This window comes from Phlebotomus papatasi, chromosome 1 (genome assembly GCF_024763615.1).
Source record: "Phlebotomus papatasi isolate M1 chromosome 1, Ppap_2.1, whole genome shotgun sequence".
Classification (NCBI taxonomy): Eukaryota; Metazoa; Arthropoda; class Insecta; order Diptera; family Psychodidae; genus Phlebotomus; species Phlebotomus papatasi.
This window is the reverse complement of record NC_077222.1, coordinates 79,073,389-79,092,217: the sequence shown is the minus strand read 5'-3', so window position 1 is coordinate 79,092,217 and position 18,829 is coordinate 79,073,389. Positions and strand designations below refer to the sequence as shown.

Here is an 18,829-nt window from a genome sequence, read left to right as displayed (position 1 = left end):
TTTTAGTCACACCTGTACACTTCTCAAGGAATAAAACATTCAATCGGAAGTCTTATCAGTTCGCACTGATGCTCTTTTATTAATTTAAAACCACTTGTTTTTTCCCTTCCTTCACCCCAAAATATCCATGGTCACATTGACAATCAAAAGCACCTGGCCTGTGGAACTCATGGAATCCACGCCGGCGCAGTTCCTTCAGAGTTTGGAAGCTTCCTGGAACCGCTGACCGTACTTGTAGATGAATTTGTGATGTTCCGTGAAGATTGGATCGAGTTTCTCCTTAACACGACTAAACCATGCTGTAAGATTGGGCCGGGAATTCAGAGGATCAAAGCCACAAATTCCTGATTGAAAAATGAATTATTGAGGATTTTGTTTTCAGAGATTTCTGTTCATGATTCTAAGATTTTGAGCGAAAAAACGGTTTAAGCAAGGGGGAGATATTAGGGTTGGAAGTGGTGTACGATTAAAAATGAAGTGCTTGGAAGTCTTTGGAAGTGGAAGTGCCCGATTATAAAAACTTTTCTGCCTAATTCCATATTTTTCAGACTACGCTACTTTTAGTTAAGATTTTTAATTCGAACGTCAGTGTAATTTGAAAAGATCCTTTTTGACATTTTACAAGTTCGGTTATGACAATGAGATGGAGCAAATATGCTCAAATTTATTACAGGTTAATTTGTCTTGTAATTTTTACGAGGAAATATTCAGCTGAATAATAGTTTTCTATAATTTTTACAGTTATTTCAAATTCATATAGTTGCTCACAAATAATGGAATAGCTATTGCAATTGACTTTGAATCAATTTGATATAATTATTTCAATAATTTATCGTAAATATGTATGTATTGGATAATTGCATAAATTCGTGGGACTTTTTCGCAAATGTAGTTAAGGGGTATCCCATAGAACACATCCACCATTTTTTTGTTTACGTTTCTGCATATTCTGGAAAGATTTTAGTGTATTCAAAAGTATTCTTCAAAAAGGTCTGTTTCTGCTTTTGAGAACATTTACAAAATGAGAAACGAAAAGGAACATTTCGTCAGTTAAATCAGCATTTATCGTAACTTCATTTTTGCGATTTTGAGATATACACATATTTGGAATCAGCGTAATTTTATTTATTAATCGCACTTGTGCAAAAGAAACTTTTATAATCCCAATCAAAATTATTTTAAACAAAAATTATCGTACGTGCCCTTAATTAAGAAAAATTTATCAGAATTTGTCGTAACTTCCATTTTTGGGGAAGTTACGACAAATTTTCATACAAAATTTTCTCTAATCAGCATATTTGCCGTAACTTCTTTTGCTCACTTGCGTGGCTTGTAATTTGCAGCAAAATTGCAATATTTCTCAATAAAACTTTTATAAACTCTTCCAAATATAGAAAGACAGTGCGAATAGTGTAACATGAAATCATTTTAATTCAATATTTGCGAGGAAAAAGTGAGAAAAAATTCCTACCCATCTGTCATTAATTCAAAACAAAACAAGCGACGTGGCGGTGGCACACAAAACTTATTCAATAAAACTTATGAAATAAAAGCTTTTAGGGACAGGGATAACAGTATTTTTGACTAATTTAGTCAAATAAAGGCGCTTATTATCACTAGAATAATTCAAATTAATATAATGCATTTTAGAAAATTGTCGTAACTTCCAGAATCTCCATACATTGGAAGTTACGGCTTTATAAACGATGGAAGTTACGATAAAATATTTTTGTGTCTCTTCTAACATATTTCTCAATATTGCAGCTTTTAAATAATTTTATAAAGATTTTCTCGAGTTAACTTACAGTTTATTAGTGCCACTTTTATTATTTTGACTCAAAAGTATCGCATTCGGGGCTCATTTTTAAGAAAAATAAAGCTGAACTGAAAATTTCGTCTCCTGAAAAGTTGTCAAAAGGAAGTTACGACAAATGCTGATTTAACTGACGAAAATTTGTAATATTTAATGTTTGCGTAATTTTGAATAAATCTAAGTGATGGACTTCTGTAAAAAAAAACATCTTGGAGGTTTATTTAGATTGTGTTCTTGCTCTAAATAAAGATAATTAAAAGTGGCTTTCAAAATTTCGAAATAGGGATTTACTCTTCGAAATATCAATTCCCTTTTAAACGATCTCTAATATTGATGGCTATATTGTGAGTATCCCAATGAAAGAAAATTTTTCGATAACAATTGAAAAGATTATTAAAATGTTGGAAAATAATTTTGGAGAAATTTCTCTAATACAACAATAACGGAAAAGGTCCTGCAAAAAATAGCCAAGCTTGTTGCAAAAGTAAATTAGCAATCACTAAAAACCTTTCCCAAGAGTGCAAAATTTTAAAATTTAAAGAATTTTGAAACCAGGGAGAAAATCAAGCTTAATAAAATGTGAAGATACATCTGAAGTGCTGAATTAGTTATTGCACTCGTACTTTTGGATTCTTACAGACTTTCCAGCACAGCGTCAATAATTGCAAACGACAATACATTTTTTTAGAGACTCTATTTTCCAAAAGTAGCTTCACTGGTCTCTTAGAAAAATTCAAAATATGTTGATACACCCCTTCGTAAAACAAAGATAATATTAAATTACTGAAAGTATGCAAGAATATCTGTCGCTAGAAATTCAAATTATAAGCAAAATGTTAGAAATATGCGGAATAATAAATTTATTCAGAAATTTTTTTAATGTTTTCTTAATTAGATTTCTCATAAGATTAAATAAATTATTGATTAGTAGGGTAAATTGAGCTAATTCAAAACCTGCTCCAAATGCAAATTTTTCGCTACTCCAAATGGAAACGTAATTGTTTTCACGATAAATACAGTATTAAAAGTGTACTTTTTCATTATTGAATTTTTCATAGATCGAGACCATGTTTTCCAATGAAAAACACAATGAGGTGACTTTTATTTATTCGTTTTGTTTAACATTTAATGTCACATTTCTGGCTAATTTTAGTTAAATTAATTGGTAATCTTTATTGTTACCGGTACGTAAAGTTTTCAAATGAAATAATTACCTTATTTCGTGAACAAAAAGGGTTTTTCTGAAGTGTCTGCAAATGCTTCAATAGGAAACCCCGGAAATATGATTTTTTTTTTTTGGAGATTTTCTTATTGTTTTAGATGGGAAAGGAGAAAAGACCAGGAATAAGAACAAATCCTGCACTCAGGAGCAACTCAACAAGATTTTGGGATTGGGAGCATTTCGTCGCGGTTTCACTTACACTGTTTGTCTCCAATTAGAAACTTTCCCTTGTCTCCATTTGGATTAATTTGTTTCCAATAGAAGCATTTTACGCTCGTGTATTTTTCTTGTATTTAAGAAGTTTTTAAATTATATCTAAAGAATTTTCACTAAACAGTAACATTCTATAGGAGTCAAGGAGCAAATTTATGTAATTCTCTTCAGAAAAAATATGAACTTAATGTGTTGAATCTTCTGTCAAAGTTAAAGCGTCTGGAAATGGTTTTGAATTAGGACATTTACCCTATGCGGAATAATAAATTTCTTCGGATATTTTTTTTAACGTTTTCTTAATTAGATTTCTCATAAGATTAAATAAATTATTGATTAGTAAGTGTAAGAAGTGCATGAAGTGCAGGAAGTGCTGGAAGTATTGCAGCATTTTCGAGAGTGTTGCGAAATTTTGGAAGTGTGCAGGGCTATTCCATGCAAATTGTGGAAGTGCCTGGAAGTGGTGTACAAATTTTCACCCTAATATCTCCCCCTTGGGTTTGGGTGATTTTGGAATATTGCTTCCGGAGAGCAAGGAAGTAATACTTACTCGGTTGTTCAATATCACATGCCGCAAAGACATCAGCCACAGAAAGACTATCCCCTGCGATAAATGGTGTGGCTTTGAGCCAGATATTCTCAATGATATCTAGAGTCTTTGAGAGTTCAGCCTCAAGTTTGGCAACTTCCTTCTCATCAGCCTTCTGTCCAGTCAAAATTGGAGTACGCCACTTTGTGATAAAATAAAGACCAGAAGTCATCCGGATGTTATTGTGTGTCCATGACAGATACTCATCAACTAGTGCTTGAGCTTTTGGATCTTCTGGATACCAAAAATCATCAAATCCCCGGGTATTCTTCAGATACCTCACAATAGCCACGCTCTCTGAAAGCCTAAACCCATTGTCATTGATGCAGGGAAGGGTAGGGAATCTGCTGACTTCCTTCTTGTACTTCTCTGTAAGATGTTCACCTGAAACAGGGAAATTCTGAATATCCCAAAAATCTGGACAAAATCCCACTGAACAAGAGCCCCAAAAGCCAATTTACCTTTCCTCAGAGCTATTGGAATGGGTTCTGCCGGGATGTTTGCTACCCTGAAAAATGTGATTAGAGCTCTCGAAGGTGGTGAGAGCAAGTCATAGTAGAATTTAAAGGAAATTGACGACATTTCTGCAAATTTTTCCTCTTGAACTTTACACCTGTGGATCAGCAGATAAAAGGTAAAGAAAAAGTGTCAGCTGAGTAAATATACTCAAATGGTGTTTTCTTCGATAAAAATTCACAATTAATAAAAGGAAATAAATTCAAGTAATCCTCAAGGACTTCCTCGTTCCCAATTCGAGAAATGTCCTTGCAGAAAATCCCCAGATTCCCAAGAAAACCTGAACAACCCAAATAAAATCTTACCGCCTGGAATCAGTCAGGAAAAGTCCCAGGAGATGGCGCTTCTGCACAGTTTCGTGGATGTTGTGACACTCAAAGGTAGTGTCAGAGTGGTTTGGAGCAGAAATAGTGTTGTAATATCGCTAAAAAATTTAATCATAAACAAAGATAAGAGAATATTTTAGTATAGTGACTAGTTGTGCATAGAACAGGTGATTATGGTGTTGCGATTGCGTCCAAATCCGCCGATAGACATCAAGAGCTCAGTCTCACAATGAATTGGGAAAGAATTGCACGGAGGACGCTACTCTTTACATCCCTGGCCGTGACTTCTGTTCTCCTGGGCACCTCTCACGTTCAAGGCAGTGACAATGTGGAGAAATTAACCCACTGCCGAGATAATGTTGAGAGATCATCAGAGAATAGGTGACTCATTTCTTATACGAGATGTGTTCTACTCTCTCGCTCTTTCCCAACCATCGCAGATAATCCCACCAAGGTCACACTGCGTATGCAATCTCTTCCAGATTACTCTTCGTAACGACATTGGACGGACGCCTATCGGCTCTTGACGTGGATGGTGTGGTGAAATGGAGTGTTCCAACTGGTCCAGGTTCCCTCCTATCCTCCAGCATCCACAGCCTTGAGCTGACGAACAACGGCCGAATGGTGCGAATGATACCATCTCTCAGTGGCAGCCTCTATCAATTCGATGGTCAAACCATTGAAGCCATTCCCATCACAGCTGATCAACTCCTCACAGCATCCTTCAAATTCTCCAACGATGTCGTCATTTCCGGTGGCAAGGAAACCCGCTCCTATGGGATTTCCATGAGAACTGGTCAGGTCATCTATGAATGTTCCATCGGAGGCTGCCAAAATCGCACGGATGCCATCGATGAGGGAACCACTGAGGTGCATGACCCCCTTCTCGATGATGTCATCATCCTCCGGCGTCAAACACAAACCGTACGAGCTGTTGATCCTCGTTCCGGCGGCGAACGATGGAATTTTAGTGTTGGCCACCATGAGATGGACATTGCACGCAGTGAAAATTGCCACCTGGACCCTGAGGCTGTGGCTGATCTCAACTACGAGATAAAATTAATTGTACCAGAGGGACTTGTCTGCGCCATCAGCAAATCATCCCCAAACACCATTCTCTGGAAGCATAAAGTAAGTGGGTTACTTTTTTCCTTGTCTATATTACCTCCATCACAACAGAATAGAAAAAATGGCAAAGGTCCTAGGCTTTGCAAAGTGCTCGAACTCGTGTCTTATACGGGCTTCAGACCTAAGGGCCTTGATAGACCTGAGGATTAGCCGAGAGACGGTTTAGCGTAATTATATTAGAAATAGTGGTTAAAGTGCATTTCCATCAGTTTCCACTAAGTCGTCTCTCGGCTTAAGTCGTAAGTGTGTCTAGGGCATAAAAAGCTTAGCCATCTGGCTTAACTCCTCTAATTCCTTATCAAGCATGATTTTTTAAGAAATTGCTGTTTAGAATTTGATATTAACCCTTTAAGGACAATTGGAACACCGGTGTCCCATAAAGAAAATATTTTTTCCTGACTACCCAAAGTTATTTTTTTATGTTTGTACATAATTGTAAAGTAGAAGGTTGAAGGAATCCAGAATATTTTTTGCAAGTCTCTAGCTATTTGCTAGATAGTTAAATATTCAAGCTAAAAATGACGAATTTTTAAATTCTCAAATTGATAATTGATTTTATTTATTTTTTATACTTACAATTTTTTTTAAGCAAAACTCTTGGCAATAAAAACTACGATACTCATACGTAATATTTTTCATTAAAGCGAAAAATATTATTCATTGGAATTGTCAGAAAAATTACGTAAATTTTTGAGCTATTTTTGTCCCTATCGTTTATAGAGCCACAAAATACACCGAATCAGACTCTGTTGGACTTTCCAAGGTTAGATGTAAGACTTATCATTGATTATGTTTCCCAGTTTAATTTTTATTGTTGATTTTCAGTCCGTGAAAAATGTCTCGTCGTTAAAGGGTTAAAGGCAAATTATTCAATAGATTTTGAAAAATCAATAAAATTGCTTCTTATTTAGATTTTGGAGACCTTCGGGAACTGGGCTAAACCTCCAGTCTGAAGCCGGTATTAGATGCTATCTCTCAAGTCCTTCCGCATCATTTACCGTTTACTGGTTCTCAACTGATTTAAACCGATTTACAAAACACTCGAAAGATCCCACAAAATAATTTTAAGAGTAATAAAATTGATTTTCGGACAAAAATTACTTATCGGTTCATTACCGGTTCACAACCGATTTGAACGGATTTATAAATCACTGAAAACATTGGCCAAAATAACTTAGGACACATATAATTGAATTTTGAATAAAAATTACTTATCGGTTATTAACCGGTTCATTACCGGTTCAAAGCTGATTGGAACCGATTCAGTTTTGTCGGAAATTCCAAGACCTTTCCAACGAGCTCAAACATGCCCCATTCCCTTGATAGCCTTTTTAACTTTTGCTCTTGAAAAGCCGACTTATGCCGAAAATAGACACAGGCTGATTCTCGAGACTACTCAGCTCGAAAAACTTGGCGGTAGAAGATCAGCCCAAACCATCATACACTGAGGATTAAGAATCAATGATTAAGGTTTAAGATGTATTGGTGCGATAAGAACGTTTTCAATTTATTTGGTTATGGCTCCGGCACATCTTGTATAGATCAAGAAAATTTCATAGAGTCAAAACTCACATCTCTTTCTTTCTCTAAAGATCTGTATCTGTCTATCCAACTCTTTTGCACTCTTCATCTTTTGAGCATCACACCAAATTAAATTTAGTTCAGTACAATTTTGAGATTGAAAGAATGGGATAGACTTATGCAAAACATTTGAGAAAGAAAAGGATACGAATTTCTATTACATGAAATTATACCAAGCTAAAAGATGTGCCGAATGCATAATAACGCTGGCCAATTTAGTGAATTTCAATTGATTGAAATTTCACCTGTCATTTTTTACAAATTTAAATTAGATATATTGTCTAATACAGAGGCGTGCAAGAACCGTTGAAACCGAATAAACATCAAATGAAACATGTACGTCAATGGTCAAAACGCTACTATAACAAACTTATTTTGACGTTAATTCGGTTTCAACGGTTTTTGCACATCACTAGTCTAATGCAATATATCTAATTTATCTAATATAAAAGCAAATTGAAATTTCAATTTTATTTTCAATTTCAATTTCGATTTGCATTTGACAGAAAGAGACAACTATATTTTCAATTTGAAAAAGTGAGAAGTATAATTTTAATCGGTTGGATTTCACTAAATTGAAAAGGTGTGCCAGGCGCCATAAAAATAGTTTTATTTACTAATCGAATTTAATTTTTTATAGCTCCTATACACTTTTAGATCAGTAGCATTTCATGAAGTCAAAATTGGAGTCCCTTTGATTCTCACACGTTTTGCATAGGTCCATCTCATTCCTTCACTCTCTAAAATCGATTGAGTTAAATTGAATTTGTTGTGATGTTTAAAAGAAGAAGAAGAGTGCGAAATAGTGGATAGGTATAATGTGTAAAGCGTGTGAGAAAGAAAGGGATTCCAATTTCGACTTCATGAAATTTTCCTGATCTAAAAGTTGTAGCGGAACCATTACACTGTGCAACGATGATTTTGTCCCTGGGTTCTCATGCTATTTTTTCTATAGCTAGGGTCAAATGATTTACGAAAATACTTATTGTAGAGCTTAAATTTCCCGCCTGATAGCAATAAATGCTCTGCTGAGGCAACCCTAAATATTCGAGACACAATGTCTCCTTTTTAGGCCAGCGCCTCTGGTGATGGTGGAGACGACTGTATTAGTTTAGTCGATCGTACGATCTCAGTGAATACGGACGTGAGTTCGTCATGAGTCGTACAAGTGATAGGACATAGTGCGGAGAGCTCGCGACAGTCTGGAGCCCACACCAGTCGATTGCATAAGCAGGTCATCTCCTAAGTATATTAGATTTAAGAGTAGATATTGCTTGCCCCCCATATTATCATTTTGATTTCATTTGGATTTTGCGCCTGGTATTTAGGAAAAACTGCTTTTGCCGTTTTTTGATACTTGGGTGCCTATATCTCCGATTCTGCTGAACCGATTTATTTCTCACTATGGAACAAAAAAAAACCAAAATGGGCACAATATTTCAATAAAATTTTTAAAATTCAACTGTCTTACTGACCTTTTTGTCACCCGGACAAAGAGTCCACGGATAAGTGAAAGTCTACTGTACCGTAGACTCTCGCTCAATCGGCTCTTTTTCAATCGGGCCAAAAATTTTGTTGACAATTTTCACGTTTAATTATGAAGCTAATTCACTCAAGTTCGCTGTAGTTCTTCCTATTTTATCATGATTCTTTATAATTGAGCGCTTTTTGTGGAATTTACAAAGGCTTTGACGCTCAATTCTATCGCTAAACCGGATGACATTTTGCCCCAAATGCCCAATTGAGAGAGAGTCTACACTGTATCTGTTTTGCAGTACTTCTAATGTTGTCTCTTCTATTGACTTAGAAGCCAAAAAATTACAGATATTGACTTCCAGTCTTCAGTGACCCCTACCCCATTATGTCCGATTATACTTTTCCTCATCCTGTCCTTCACTATGGAAACAAGTTTTTGGAGTATCTTTAATGTCCAGCGCACAATAAACTTTTGTTTGTAAATATATTTTCAAAATTTTCTATGAGAGTGAGCAAGATGACTAGATCTAGATCTCATTCACTCTCATTAAAATGTCAAAAACATGTTTACAAAAGAAAAGTTATACTGTGCGTTGGGCATAATACAATTCTTATAATTTTATTTATTAAAAAATATTTGCGAACATGAAGAACCCAGAAGAATCACAGTATTTTATCCTTTGATTTTTCCGATTTTTTCATTTAACTATTTCGAAGTACCTAAATTTGGGTTAAAAAAACGTGTTTTAAGCCTAGACTTTTTTTGAAAGTTCGAGTACTCTGTAAATGTTGCTTTCTTATTGTTTTTAATTGCTAAATAGACGCTTTAAGATAATCTTATCTCTGTTATTGTTATCATATTCGTACAATGCCTTGTAAGCCTCGATATCGCACAGATAACAATGCAATGAATAATTTTGTATCATTTCCAGTTTGATTATCCCATTGTAAGCGCCTGGCAGTCTGATGGTACTGAAAATCTTCAGACAATAAATCTCTTTGACTCAGCCCAGTCCCTATGGGATGGCAATGAAGCATTCCCCAATCCCTCCCGGGATACCATTCCACCATCTGTATATTTAGGGATGTTCAGGAAACAAGTCTACATCCAGGAATCTGAAGCCATGAGAAAATCCCTTCAGCCACCTTTTGCCTTTGGGGACAAGCAGGTGGCGAAGTATACGAAAATCCCCTGGAAACCCTATCCAGCAGCATCATCGGCATGGAAACTTATTCAATATGACACAGAGACAGTTTCTGGGAGTGATGAGGAGTCAGCAGAAAGCAAAGGAACTGCCCTTTCTGTCCTCTATGCTTCGGAATTTGTGAATGGAAATGGCTTTTATCTGTATCCAGCCATTGAGGAAAAGCATCCTCTGTGCGATAAGAACAACTTGACTTCTCAGTCAGAACTAACGGGTAATGGTGAGGATAGCAGGGAATTGACCATGGAGGAATTATTGGAACATCCACAGAAATTCCGCTTTAAATCCCTTTTGCTCTGGTGGAAAGAGATCTTTGTAATTGGACTGACATCGAGTTTTGTCATTAATCTCTTCATCAACAATCGCCGACAAGTGAGACCGGAAAGGGATGTTATGATTGTTGAACGTCTCGTAGAGACACCCTTTACCAAGCTCAAAGACAATGAAGATGAAACCCAGGAAGCTTTGGATTTGACAAGAAATCGCTCCCTATCAGAATCCAATAATCCGGAAATTTTTACCTCACGGTTCCTCACAGACTTTGAGATGCTTCAGTGCCTTGGACGAGGAGGTTTTGGGGTTGTCTTTGAGGCCAAAAACAAAATTGATCACTGTAAATATGCCATCAAGAGAATTGTTCTGCCAAGTAAGCAGGAAAGTCGTGATCGTGTGATGCGAGAAGTGAGAACATTGGCCAATTGTGAACATCAGAATATTGTGAGATATTTCCAGGCTTGGGTGGAGACTCCCCCACCAGGCTGGCAGGAGAATGAAGATCGCATCTGGATGGCACGAGAAACTCTATCAACGTCCATTGACATTGGCACCCCAACCGAAACTTCCCCGCCGCCAACGTACGGAGGAAGCGGGACGGATACCGATAGCATCAAGAAAACCCCATCGAAAAAGACCAATCCTTGGATCTTCAGGATTAATACGCAAGATGGAGTTAACTTCAGCGAAGAGGATTTTGGACCAAAATCTCGTGATAAAATCGACGATGATTCCTCTTTTATACAATTCGAGAGTGACAGTGGAACAGGAGCAGATAACTATGCAGTATTGACGAAGAGCAAAGGAGAAGTAGCCGATGAGGATGATGATGATTCTTTCATTGAGTTCCGCCACAATGGCACTCTCGATGGATCAAGTGACAGAAATAGTCCCATTTTGCCCACACATTTCACCAATTCCAGCCATACCGTGTCCAAAAACAGGAATGACGATCAGCCATTTGGGAAAATGACCAGGCCCCGGAAACGTCCCATGTCACTGGATCTTACAAGTCAGGGTGATGTGGTTTTTGGTCCACCAACCACAACAAGGATGTACCTTTACATTCAGATGCAACTGTGCCAAAAGCAGAGCCTGAAGGAATGGCTGCAGATGAATAGCAAACAAGAGAGGCAGAACCAAGTCATTCCGATTTTTGACCAAATTGTCCGAGCAGTCGAATATGTCCACGAAAAGGGTCTCATTCATCGTGATCTCAAGGTGAGTAAATATAATTGAAATTGGAAGGGGTCGGGGAGACTGGGGCAAAAAGTCACAAATCGAAAAATTCAAAATTCAATATCTTCCAACACTTGAGAGAAATCCGAAAAAGTTAAAATAACATTCCGGAAATGTTAATTTTACCCTGCAGTATTGATCCGAAATCGGTGTAAATATTACCCTTTTTAGGTGTATTGGGGGTTAAAGTTACCCTTTTTATGTTAATTTTACCCTTAAAAAGGTGTAAAATTAACATTAAAAAATGTTGATATATTTTTACACCTAAAAAGTGTTACAGTTATGAAGAAAAAAAGTTAATCGCACCCCCGTTTTTTTCTCAGTGAAGGTAAAAAAGATAGCGGCTCAAATTTTTTTCTATAGATAGCCTCCATAGCCCTTCTTCAAAGTCGTAAGTTTCTTAGAATTCGAACAAGGAATTTAGAAAATAAAAAATATCGAAATTTTTAGCCCTATTTTTCAAATATTTTCCTTGCAGAAGATAACAATTATTACCGACTTATTTTCCAAAATTGATGCACTTGGTGAATATTTTCTAAATAATTTGGATTTTTTGAATACGAATCCGCTATCTATTTTAAAATTTCACAAAAGTTCTTTTCTCCAGAAATCCTTTTATTAAAAATGACCACTTGGGGTAAAAAGTAACAAAAGGTATAGAGCAAAAAGTAACAAAAGAGCGAACCAATTTCTGATGTCTCACGGCGAAAAGAAACGTCATTATCATGTCTCGCCGCTTGTTGTTTGCATTATTGGTCAAACGATTTGCGGTCTTTTGTGTGTTTTTTCTAAAATAGATTGAAAAGTGCTTTTCTCATTTTCTCACTTTTCTCGCAGAGAAAATGGTGTTTTACAAAGGTGTAGATGAATAAATTTTCTATGAAAATAGGGTAAGTGTGCCAAATTTTGGCATAGTTGTATGCAAGCGTCAAAGTCTCAAGTTTGAAATGTAATATTTTTAATAGAAATTGATTTTTTCATTCCTTCTACTTAAGGGGTGTTGCTTAGAACCTTGTAGAAAGTTTATCGTCTTTATTTACATTAAAATCATTCCTAATACATTTTAAAATGAATAAAAATGTAGACATAGCTTTGGTGCCCTATTTCGGCCACCTTCATTCTCATAGTTCCTTGCTTTGCGGGAATTTTTCCAATAATGTCTTTTTCACGTCATCTCGTTTATCGAAGCCACATTTTTTGTAATTCTTTTGCATTGTATAATCTCTACAGTATGTAAAAACTAAAAATTCATGAAAATTCGAGGAACAAAAAAAGTGGCCGGAATTGTAAGCTGGCCGGAATTCGGCACACTTACCCTATGTCCTCTAGGTATTTTTTCAAATTTACGGAAACCCGAAATGAAGCGAATCAAAATATGATAATACCCAATGTCTGATACTATTTGCCCCAGCATTTTTGAGAATGGTCACAAAATGACCTTTTAGAAATCGGCTACGTTTATCGTTTTATTTAGAAAACGGTTCGATAAATATATTTCCTTAGAAAATAGAGGAAAATTACTTTCACAAAGTTGTAGAGCGGTAAATTTCCTATAAAACTGCGCTAATTAGACGTTTTTCAAGCGCTCGAGTAGCTTGTGAAAAAATAAAATATCCGTTTTGTGACTTTTTGCCCCAGTCTCCCCTACCCAATATTAGTAACAAATTTGTTCCAAAAAATAGCTCGTCTAGTAATAAAATCGTATCCCTCCTCTCACACTCAATCATCCGTCACCAACGAAGCGAAGAGGACGCTAAGTCTGTGGCAATTTTCGTGCTATATGGTTTCACTTTTTTAATTTGAGATTCCCTTCCCCTTCTGCCGCCAGCATTCGCATATGATTTCGTCATGCACGCATCTGTATAAAACACTCTTAAGTGGATTCTAATTTGATGTTCCTTATGAACTTTCGCCACCGAAATCCATCTCGACTAAAGTATAAGCCTTAACTGTATTACGAAATCTTTTACACGAATTTGTTCCCGACAATGGGAACAAAAAGATTCCCCATATGAGTAATAATTTCGTTCCAAAAATTACCTCGTCCACGGACACCGAATATTTTTCGAACAAATATGTTACAGATGTAGGAATAATATTGTTATAAAGAAAATGTACCAATTTGTTCCTGACAGTGTTCAGGAACAAATTTGTATAAAACGAAATCAACTTAAATTTGTAGACATTCGACCGTATCAAAACGGTTCCAAAAGAAAACTCTATCAAAATTGTGATTATTCGTAACGGCGTTATCACACTTGCACATTAAAATTTTAATGAGGTTCACATTAATTGTCGCTTGTGAGCGTCCAAATATGTTATTTGTGTCTTTGTGTCACTTAATATTTGGAGTTTTTCCATTTATTGATAAAGAAGTGGACTTGGCCTGCAAAAATATAAGTTTAAATTTACCTAAAGCATAAATATTTTTCATATTAAAAAATTAAAGAGAAAATCGCATTAATTTTTCGCATTAATGCTATAAATCAATTTATATCAAATTTTGCGGGCCAAGTCTACCTTTTTATAAACAAATAGATCAAATTTTGAATATAAAATGATGCAAACACACAAATTACACATTTGGACTCTTACCAGCGACAATTAATGTGAATCATATTAAAATTGTTAAAATTTTAATGTTACAAGTGTGATAACACAGTTAGAGATTAACCCTTTAAGGACGATTTGAACATCTGTGTCCCATAAAGAAAATTATTTTTCCTGACTACCTAAAGTTATTTTTTCCTTATGTTTGTACGTAATTGCAAAGTAGAGGTTGAAGGAATCTAGGATATTTTTTGCAAGTCTCCAGCTATTTGCTATACAGTAATTTTTTAAGCTAAAAAATGACGAATTTTTAAATTCTCATCTTGAAAATTAATTTTAATTATTTTTTATACTTCCAATTTTTTTAAGCAAAACCGTTTTGGAAAAAGAAACTACAATACTCAAACATAATATTTTTCATTAGAGTGAAAATTATCATTCATTGTTATTGTCAGAAAAATTACTTCAATTTTTAGGCTATTTTTGTCCCTATCGCTCATAGGGGAAAAAAGACACCGAATCAGACTCTGTTTTATTTTCTAAGGCTAGATGTAAGACTTTTTACTGATTTTGTCTATCGGTTTCATTTTTGTTGCGTATTTTCGATCCGCAAAAACTCTCGTCGTTAAAGGGTTAACCAGGCGAATATTTCGTTCTTAGACGAAAATACCGTTGAATCATTCCTAATAACGGTTCCTAATAAGCGAATGGGGTCATGTTTGGGGTCGTTGGAAAGGTCTTGGAATTTCCAACAAAACTAAACCGGTTCCAATGGGTTTTGAATCGGTAATAAACCGGTTTATAACCGATAAAAAAATTATCTGAAAATCACACCTATTACTTTTAAAACTATTTTGGGGGATCTTGAGAGATTTATGAATCGGTTCAAATCGGTTGAGAACCGATAAACGGTAAATGATGCAAAAGTACTTTTGCGGTATGGCATCTAAGTCACGAGTTCGAGCATTTCGCAATGCCTGGGACGCTTTGCCATCCCTTTTTTTTTACAATTTTTCAATTTTAGATCAATTTAATTTTGGGGGCAAGGGAAACTGCAGGGACATTATAATCCTGAAAATTTACCGGAAATTCTTCTTTTCAGCCCAGCAACATTTTCTTCTCTTTGGACGGTCAGATCAAAATCGGAGATTTTGGACTTGTGACTGATATGGCTGACAATGCGTGTGATGAGAATGACCCAAGAAAATCACCTCTGATGCCCAAGAAAAAGACACACACTCAGAAAGTGGGCACACATCTCTATATGTCCCCAGAACAGATGGTGGGAAAGCCCTATGACTACAAAGTGGACATCTACTCACTGGGACTCATACTATTTGAGCTCCTTGTGACCTTTAGCACTGAGATGGAACGCATCAAGACACTGGAAGGGGTGCGATCCAATCAATTCCCACCGGATTTCTCTAATCACTACACAAGTGAATATTCCCTGCTTCAACTGATGCTCTCACAGGAACCCAGTGAACGTCCTACAACATATGGGATCAGAGCTAGGCCACCTCTTCAGCAAACAGACATCAATCCGCTCTATCACTTTGTACTACCGCCCAGAAGACTCGACAGTCGTGGAAGTACAGGAAGTTCCTCAGGCCTTAGCCGGGAATCTGTCTGAATCATTCTTATCTTTCTTTTTCACACTACTTATTACTTTTTTTTTAAGATGCACCCATTCACTTTTAGGAACTTAAGAAACCTAATAAAATGATAAGGAAAAATACAAGAATACACTGTCTTTTTGTCCGTTTGCATTTGAAATCAGGGGAATCGCCAGACTTCGCCGGATTCTGCGCAGAGTATTGACAGGCAAATCGCGGATTTTTTTCTCCAAGTCCCGGTGTTCACGGTGCCGACAAGATTTGTGGAAAAATCTCTAGGGAAATACCTCTGAATCCATCCGTAATTTTGTCAGGTACTTACATTAGTCTGTCCTTTGGGGAGGGGAAGCTTGTCCTCCCAGGACCGGTGTCTCAGTGTTCTGGGTAATGCTGTTTTCCACTTTTTAGTAGTTCATTCAGCTGCCATTCACTGGAGAAACAATGATGCTGGCAAGAGTACAAAACATCCTCAGGGCAATGGAGTCTTCCAGGAGCTTCACAACGGTGGCGGCTCACGTGAAAAAAGGTGACATTCTTGAGGTCACCAGACGCATTTCTCAGGGCGACGTCGATCGATTTACTCGTGTTATCGGAGACAAGAACCCCATTCACTCAAGTGACCAACCACCTGAACATCGTCTCATTCCCGGTTCGCTCCTCAATGGAATCGTCTCTGGACTAGTGGGAAGTCAATTACCCGGTCCCGGAAGTATCCTTGTCTCACAGAAACTGTCCTTTCCACACAAATGCGTCGTGGACAAGGACATCAACATCCGCATTGAAGTAGCCGATCTCAGGAAGATCATCACAGTGACCTATGAATGCTATCAAGACAAGAAAATTGTCTTCAAAGGCGAAGCCAATCTTATGCACAAGGAAGTTTAAAAAAGAATATCCGGAAGTTGATGTTTAACACAATTATTCTCTTCTCAACTTGCATTTTAACCCACTTTATGCGCCCAATTACTTAATGTTTGTAATAAGAATGTTTTATTTTTCGAATAGCCGTGAATTTTGCTAATGTTGCAATATTCCAATTCTTTGCTTATTTTTTGTTGTCTCGACTTTTTTTTCTTGAATATTGATGGTATTTTCCGTATTTTCCCTACCAAAAAAAACTGAATGTGGAGGGATCATTCTTTCAATTGATATAAAATACCACTTTTTCGTGGTGGGAAGCATTAATTAGAAGTAGAAGTGAAAGATAGTGATCATCATGAAGACATCTCAGGTGATTAGTTTGTGTCTGTTGGTGGTAGTTTTTGGACAATCATCAGGGATGACAACAGGGATTGGAGCAAAAAACCTAACCAGTCTCCTGGGTGGAAGAAATCTCATCGGACATACATCTTTCAAGGAATCCCTGCAAGAACTCCAGCAGCAACTTCAGGTGAATGAAATTGAACGACATCCCTGCAGCTGTGCTGTCTTCCTATCTGGTCAATTTACAAAGGGATCCAAGGAAGCCCCAAGGGGATCACCAGCTCTAATTCACGAGCATGAGGAGACTTTCCAATGTACCCTCCTTGGACTGAAGCAGTGCACAAATTGGTGTCTTGAATCGGTAAATTTCCTTTATCTCCTTCATCTCTTTTTTTATCGTGCGTATACTTCATCTTTAACACACCTCCATGTCTCTTTGTTTTCTCAATACCAGCTGGTCAAACATCTTCCAAATTCCGGACCACTCCTCTGTGCTGCCATCGATCGCGATTGTCACAAGGAACGCGCCTACTTATTTGTGGAGAACTGCAATGGCACGTGGATCAACACAAACTTTTCAGCAGGACGAGAATACTGCTGCAAAGATGGTGTCCCCTACAAATGTCCCCTTCTACCCTCAATCACCGCAGGAAAATCTCTCTAATCCCAAAGGACATCCCCAGCATTTCCTTCCATCGTCATCTTCTTAATTTAAGGCATTTCTACTATAACTTTTTCTATTATTTTTTTTTACTCTTCTTCATGTTTAGCACCTGCTAGAGTCAGTGATTGTTTGAAAAGAGAACAGCAAAAATAAAGAAAAACTTTGTTGTTAATGAGAAGACTCTTTTTCCGCTCTCAACCAATTTTTGTCTCTTTCTTCACCTCAAACCTCAATTTTCTCATTCTCTGGATTCATTCCTCTTCGGGGCATCGCGTCTTCCGTGTTTAATTCCACGAAAGGGGTTCTTCACAGTGAGGGCATCAAACCCATAGCGAGATTATTAGGATAGAGATGAAATGATATAAGTGAAGAAAATTGTATTACATCTCTTGGGTAAGGCATTCAACTATAGGGGAAGTACTCTCCCTTCGAAGGTTCATGCCTTCGAATAATGTGAATTTTCTTTTATTTATCCTAAGAGACATATACATTTCTATTAAATATTAGTTAGCTTATCATCAATTATTGATAATCATGTGATAATTACGTGTAAGTCTCTTAGGAAAATAAAAGAAAATTCACACTATTCGAAGGCATGAACGTTCGAAGGTAGAGTACTTTCCCCTATCCTCCAAAGTTAAACTGTTAAACAATTTATTTTTAAGGATTAGTTAAAAAACAATCTTAACTAATCGAAAAATATGATCATTAAAATTAAAAATTTTTCCTTTAGGGTAAGATGGGATAATTTGGAATGATGTCTAATTCGGAACTTTGAGATATTCTAACAGTTTTACATCGCAAAAAGAAAAAAAAAACAACGAAGACGTACTCTCGAATGTAAAGCCTTGTACTTCTTCGTGGTTTCCTGTTTCTTTTTAACCATTTGAAAACAGTGAGAAAATCTCAAAATTCCAAAATAGATATGATTCCGAATTACCCCATCTGACCCTACTAAACCTTTACATAAAAGAAACCTTTTAATGCCATGATGTAAAAATTACGAATTTAATATTAATAAAAGTATCTGTAGATCAAAGCTTTTTTTAACTGAAGCTTTTCTTTTTTAATTCTATAGTTTTTCTTAAATTTTAAATAAATATTTTATACTGGAAATATCTGAAGCAGTTTTGAAACACGGATTAACACTAAACCTACCAAGATCCGGTAAAATTGACCAGTTTTAAAATTAACACATATTTAAACAGTACAATGTCG

At 36.4% G+C, this 18,829-nt stretch overlaps 4 protein-coding genes across 6 annotated transcripts; 3 read left to right on the top strand and 1 right to left on the bottom strand.

Annotated features, from left to right (window-relative positions):
- Nucleotides 1–43: 43 nt before the first annotated feature.
- Nucleotides 44–4,730, bottom strand: LOC129810245 (glutathione S-transferase theta-1-like). Of its 2 annotated transcripts, none has more exons than XM_055860581.1 (4): nt 4,656–4,730; nt 4,296–4,447; nt 3,796–4,218; nt 44–344 (listed from the first exon to the last, which is right to left on the bottom strand). In XM_055860581.1, the coding sequence occupies exons 2-4, from the start codon at nt 4,414–4,416 to the stop codon at nt 196–198; spliced, it is 693 nt and encodes a 230-aa protein (XP_055716556.1). In that variant the 5' UTR covers nt 4,417–4,447; nt 4,656–4,730; the 3' UTR covers nt 44–195. The 2 variants fall into 2 exon arrangements, with proteins under 2 accessions (XP_055716556.1, XP_055716557.1); XM_055860582.1 differs by lacking the exon at nt 4,656–4,730 and adding an exon at nt 4,631–4,644.
- A 164-nt stretch (nt 4,731–4,894) lies between these two features.
- Nucleotides 4,895–15,872, top strand: LOC129810240 (eukaryotic translation initiation factor 2-alpha kinase-like). Its single transcript, XM_055860574.1, has 4 exons — nt 4,895–5,057; nt 5,159–5,807; nt 9,794–11,560; nt 15,231–15,872. The coding sequence occupies exons 1-4, from the start codon at nt 4,906–4,908 to the stop codon at nt 15,759–15,761; spliced, it is 3,099 nt and encodes a 1,032-aa protein (XP_055716549.1). The 5' UTR covers nt 4,895–4,905; the 3' UTR covers nt 15,762–15,872.
- Nucleotides 15,873–15,923: 51 nt separating this feature from the next.
- Nucleotides 15,924–17,783, top strand: LOC129810246 (follicle cell protein 3C-1). 2 transcript variants are annotated; one of them, XM_055860585.1, is made up of 3 exons: nt 15,924–16,058; nt 16,153–17,308; nt 17,402–17,783. In XM_055860585.1, the coding sequence occupies exons 2-3, from the start codon at nt 16,961–16,963 to the stop codon at nt 17,609–17,611; spliced, it is 558 nt and encodes a 185-aa protein (XP_055716560.1). In that variant the 5' UTR covers nt 15,924–16,058; nt 16,153–16,960; the 3' UTR covers nt 17,612–17,783. The 2 variants fall into 2 exon arrangements, with proteins under 2 accessions (XP_055716560.1, XP_055716559.1); XM_055860584.1 differs by having other exon boundaries at nt 15,931–16,058; nt 16,156–17,308.
- Nucleotides 16,186–16,629, top strand: LOC129806310 (hydroxyacyl-thioester dehydratase type 2, mitochondrial). Its single transcript, XM_055854833.1, has one exon. The coding sequence runs from the start codon at nt 16,186–16,188 to the stop codon at nt 16,627–16,629; it is 444 nt and encodes a 147-aa protein (XP_055710808.1).
- Nucleotides 17,784–18,829: the final 1,046 nt, after the last annotated feature.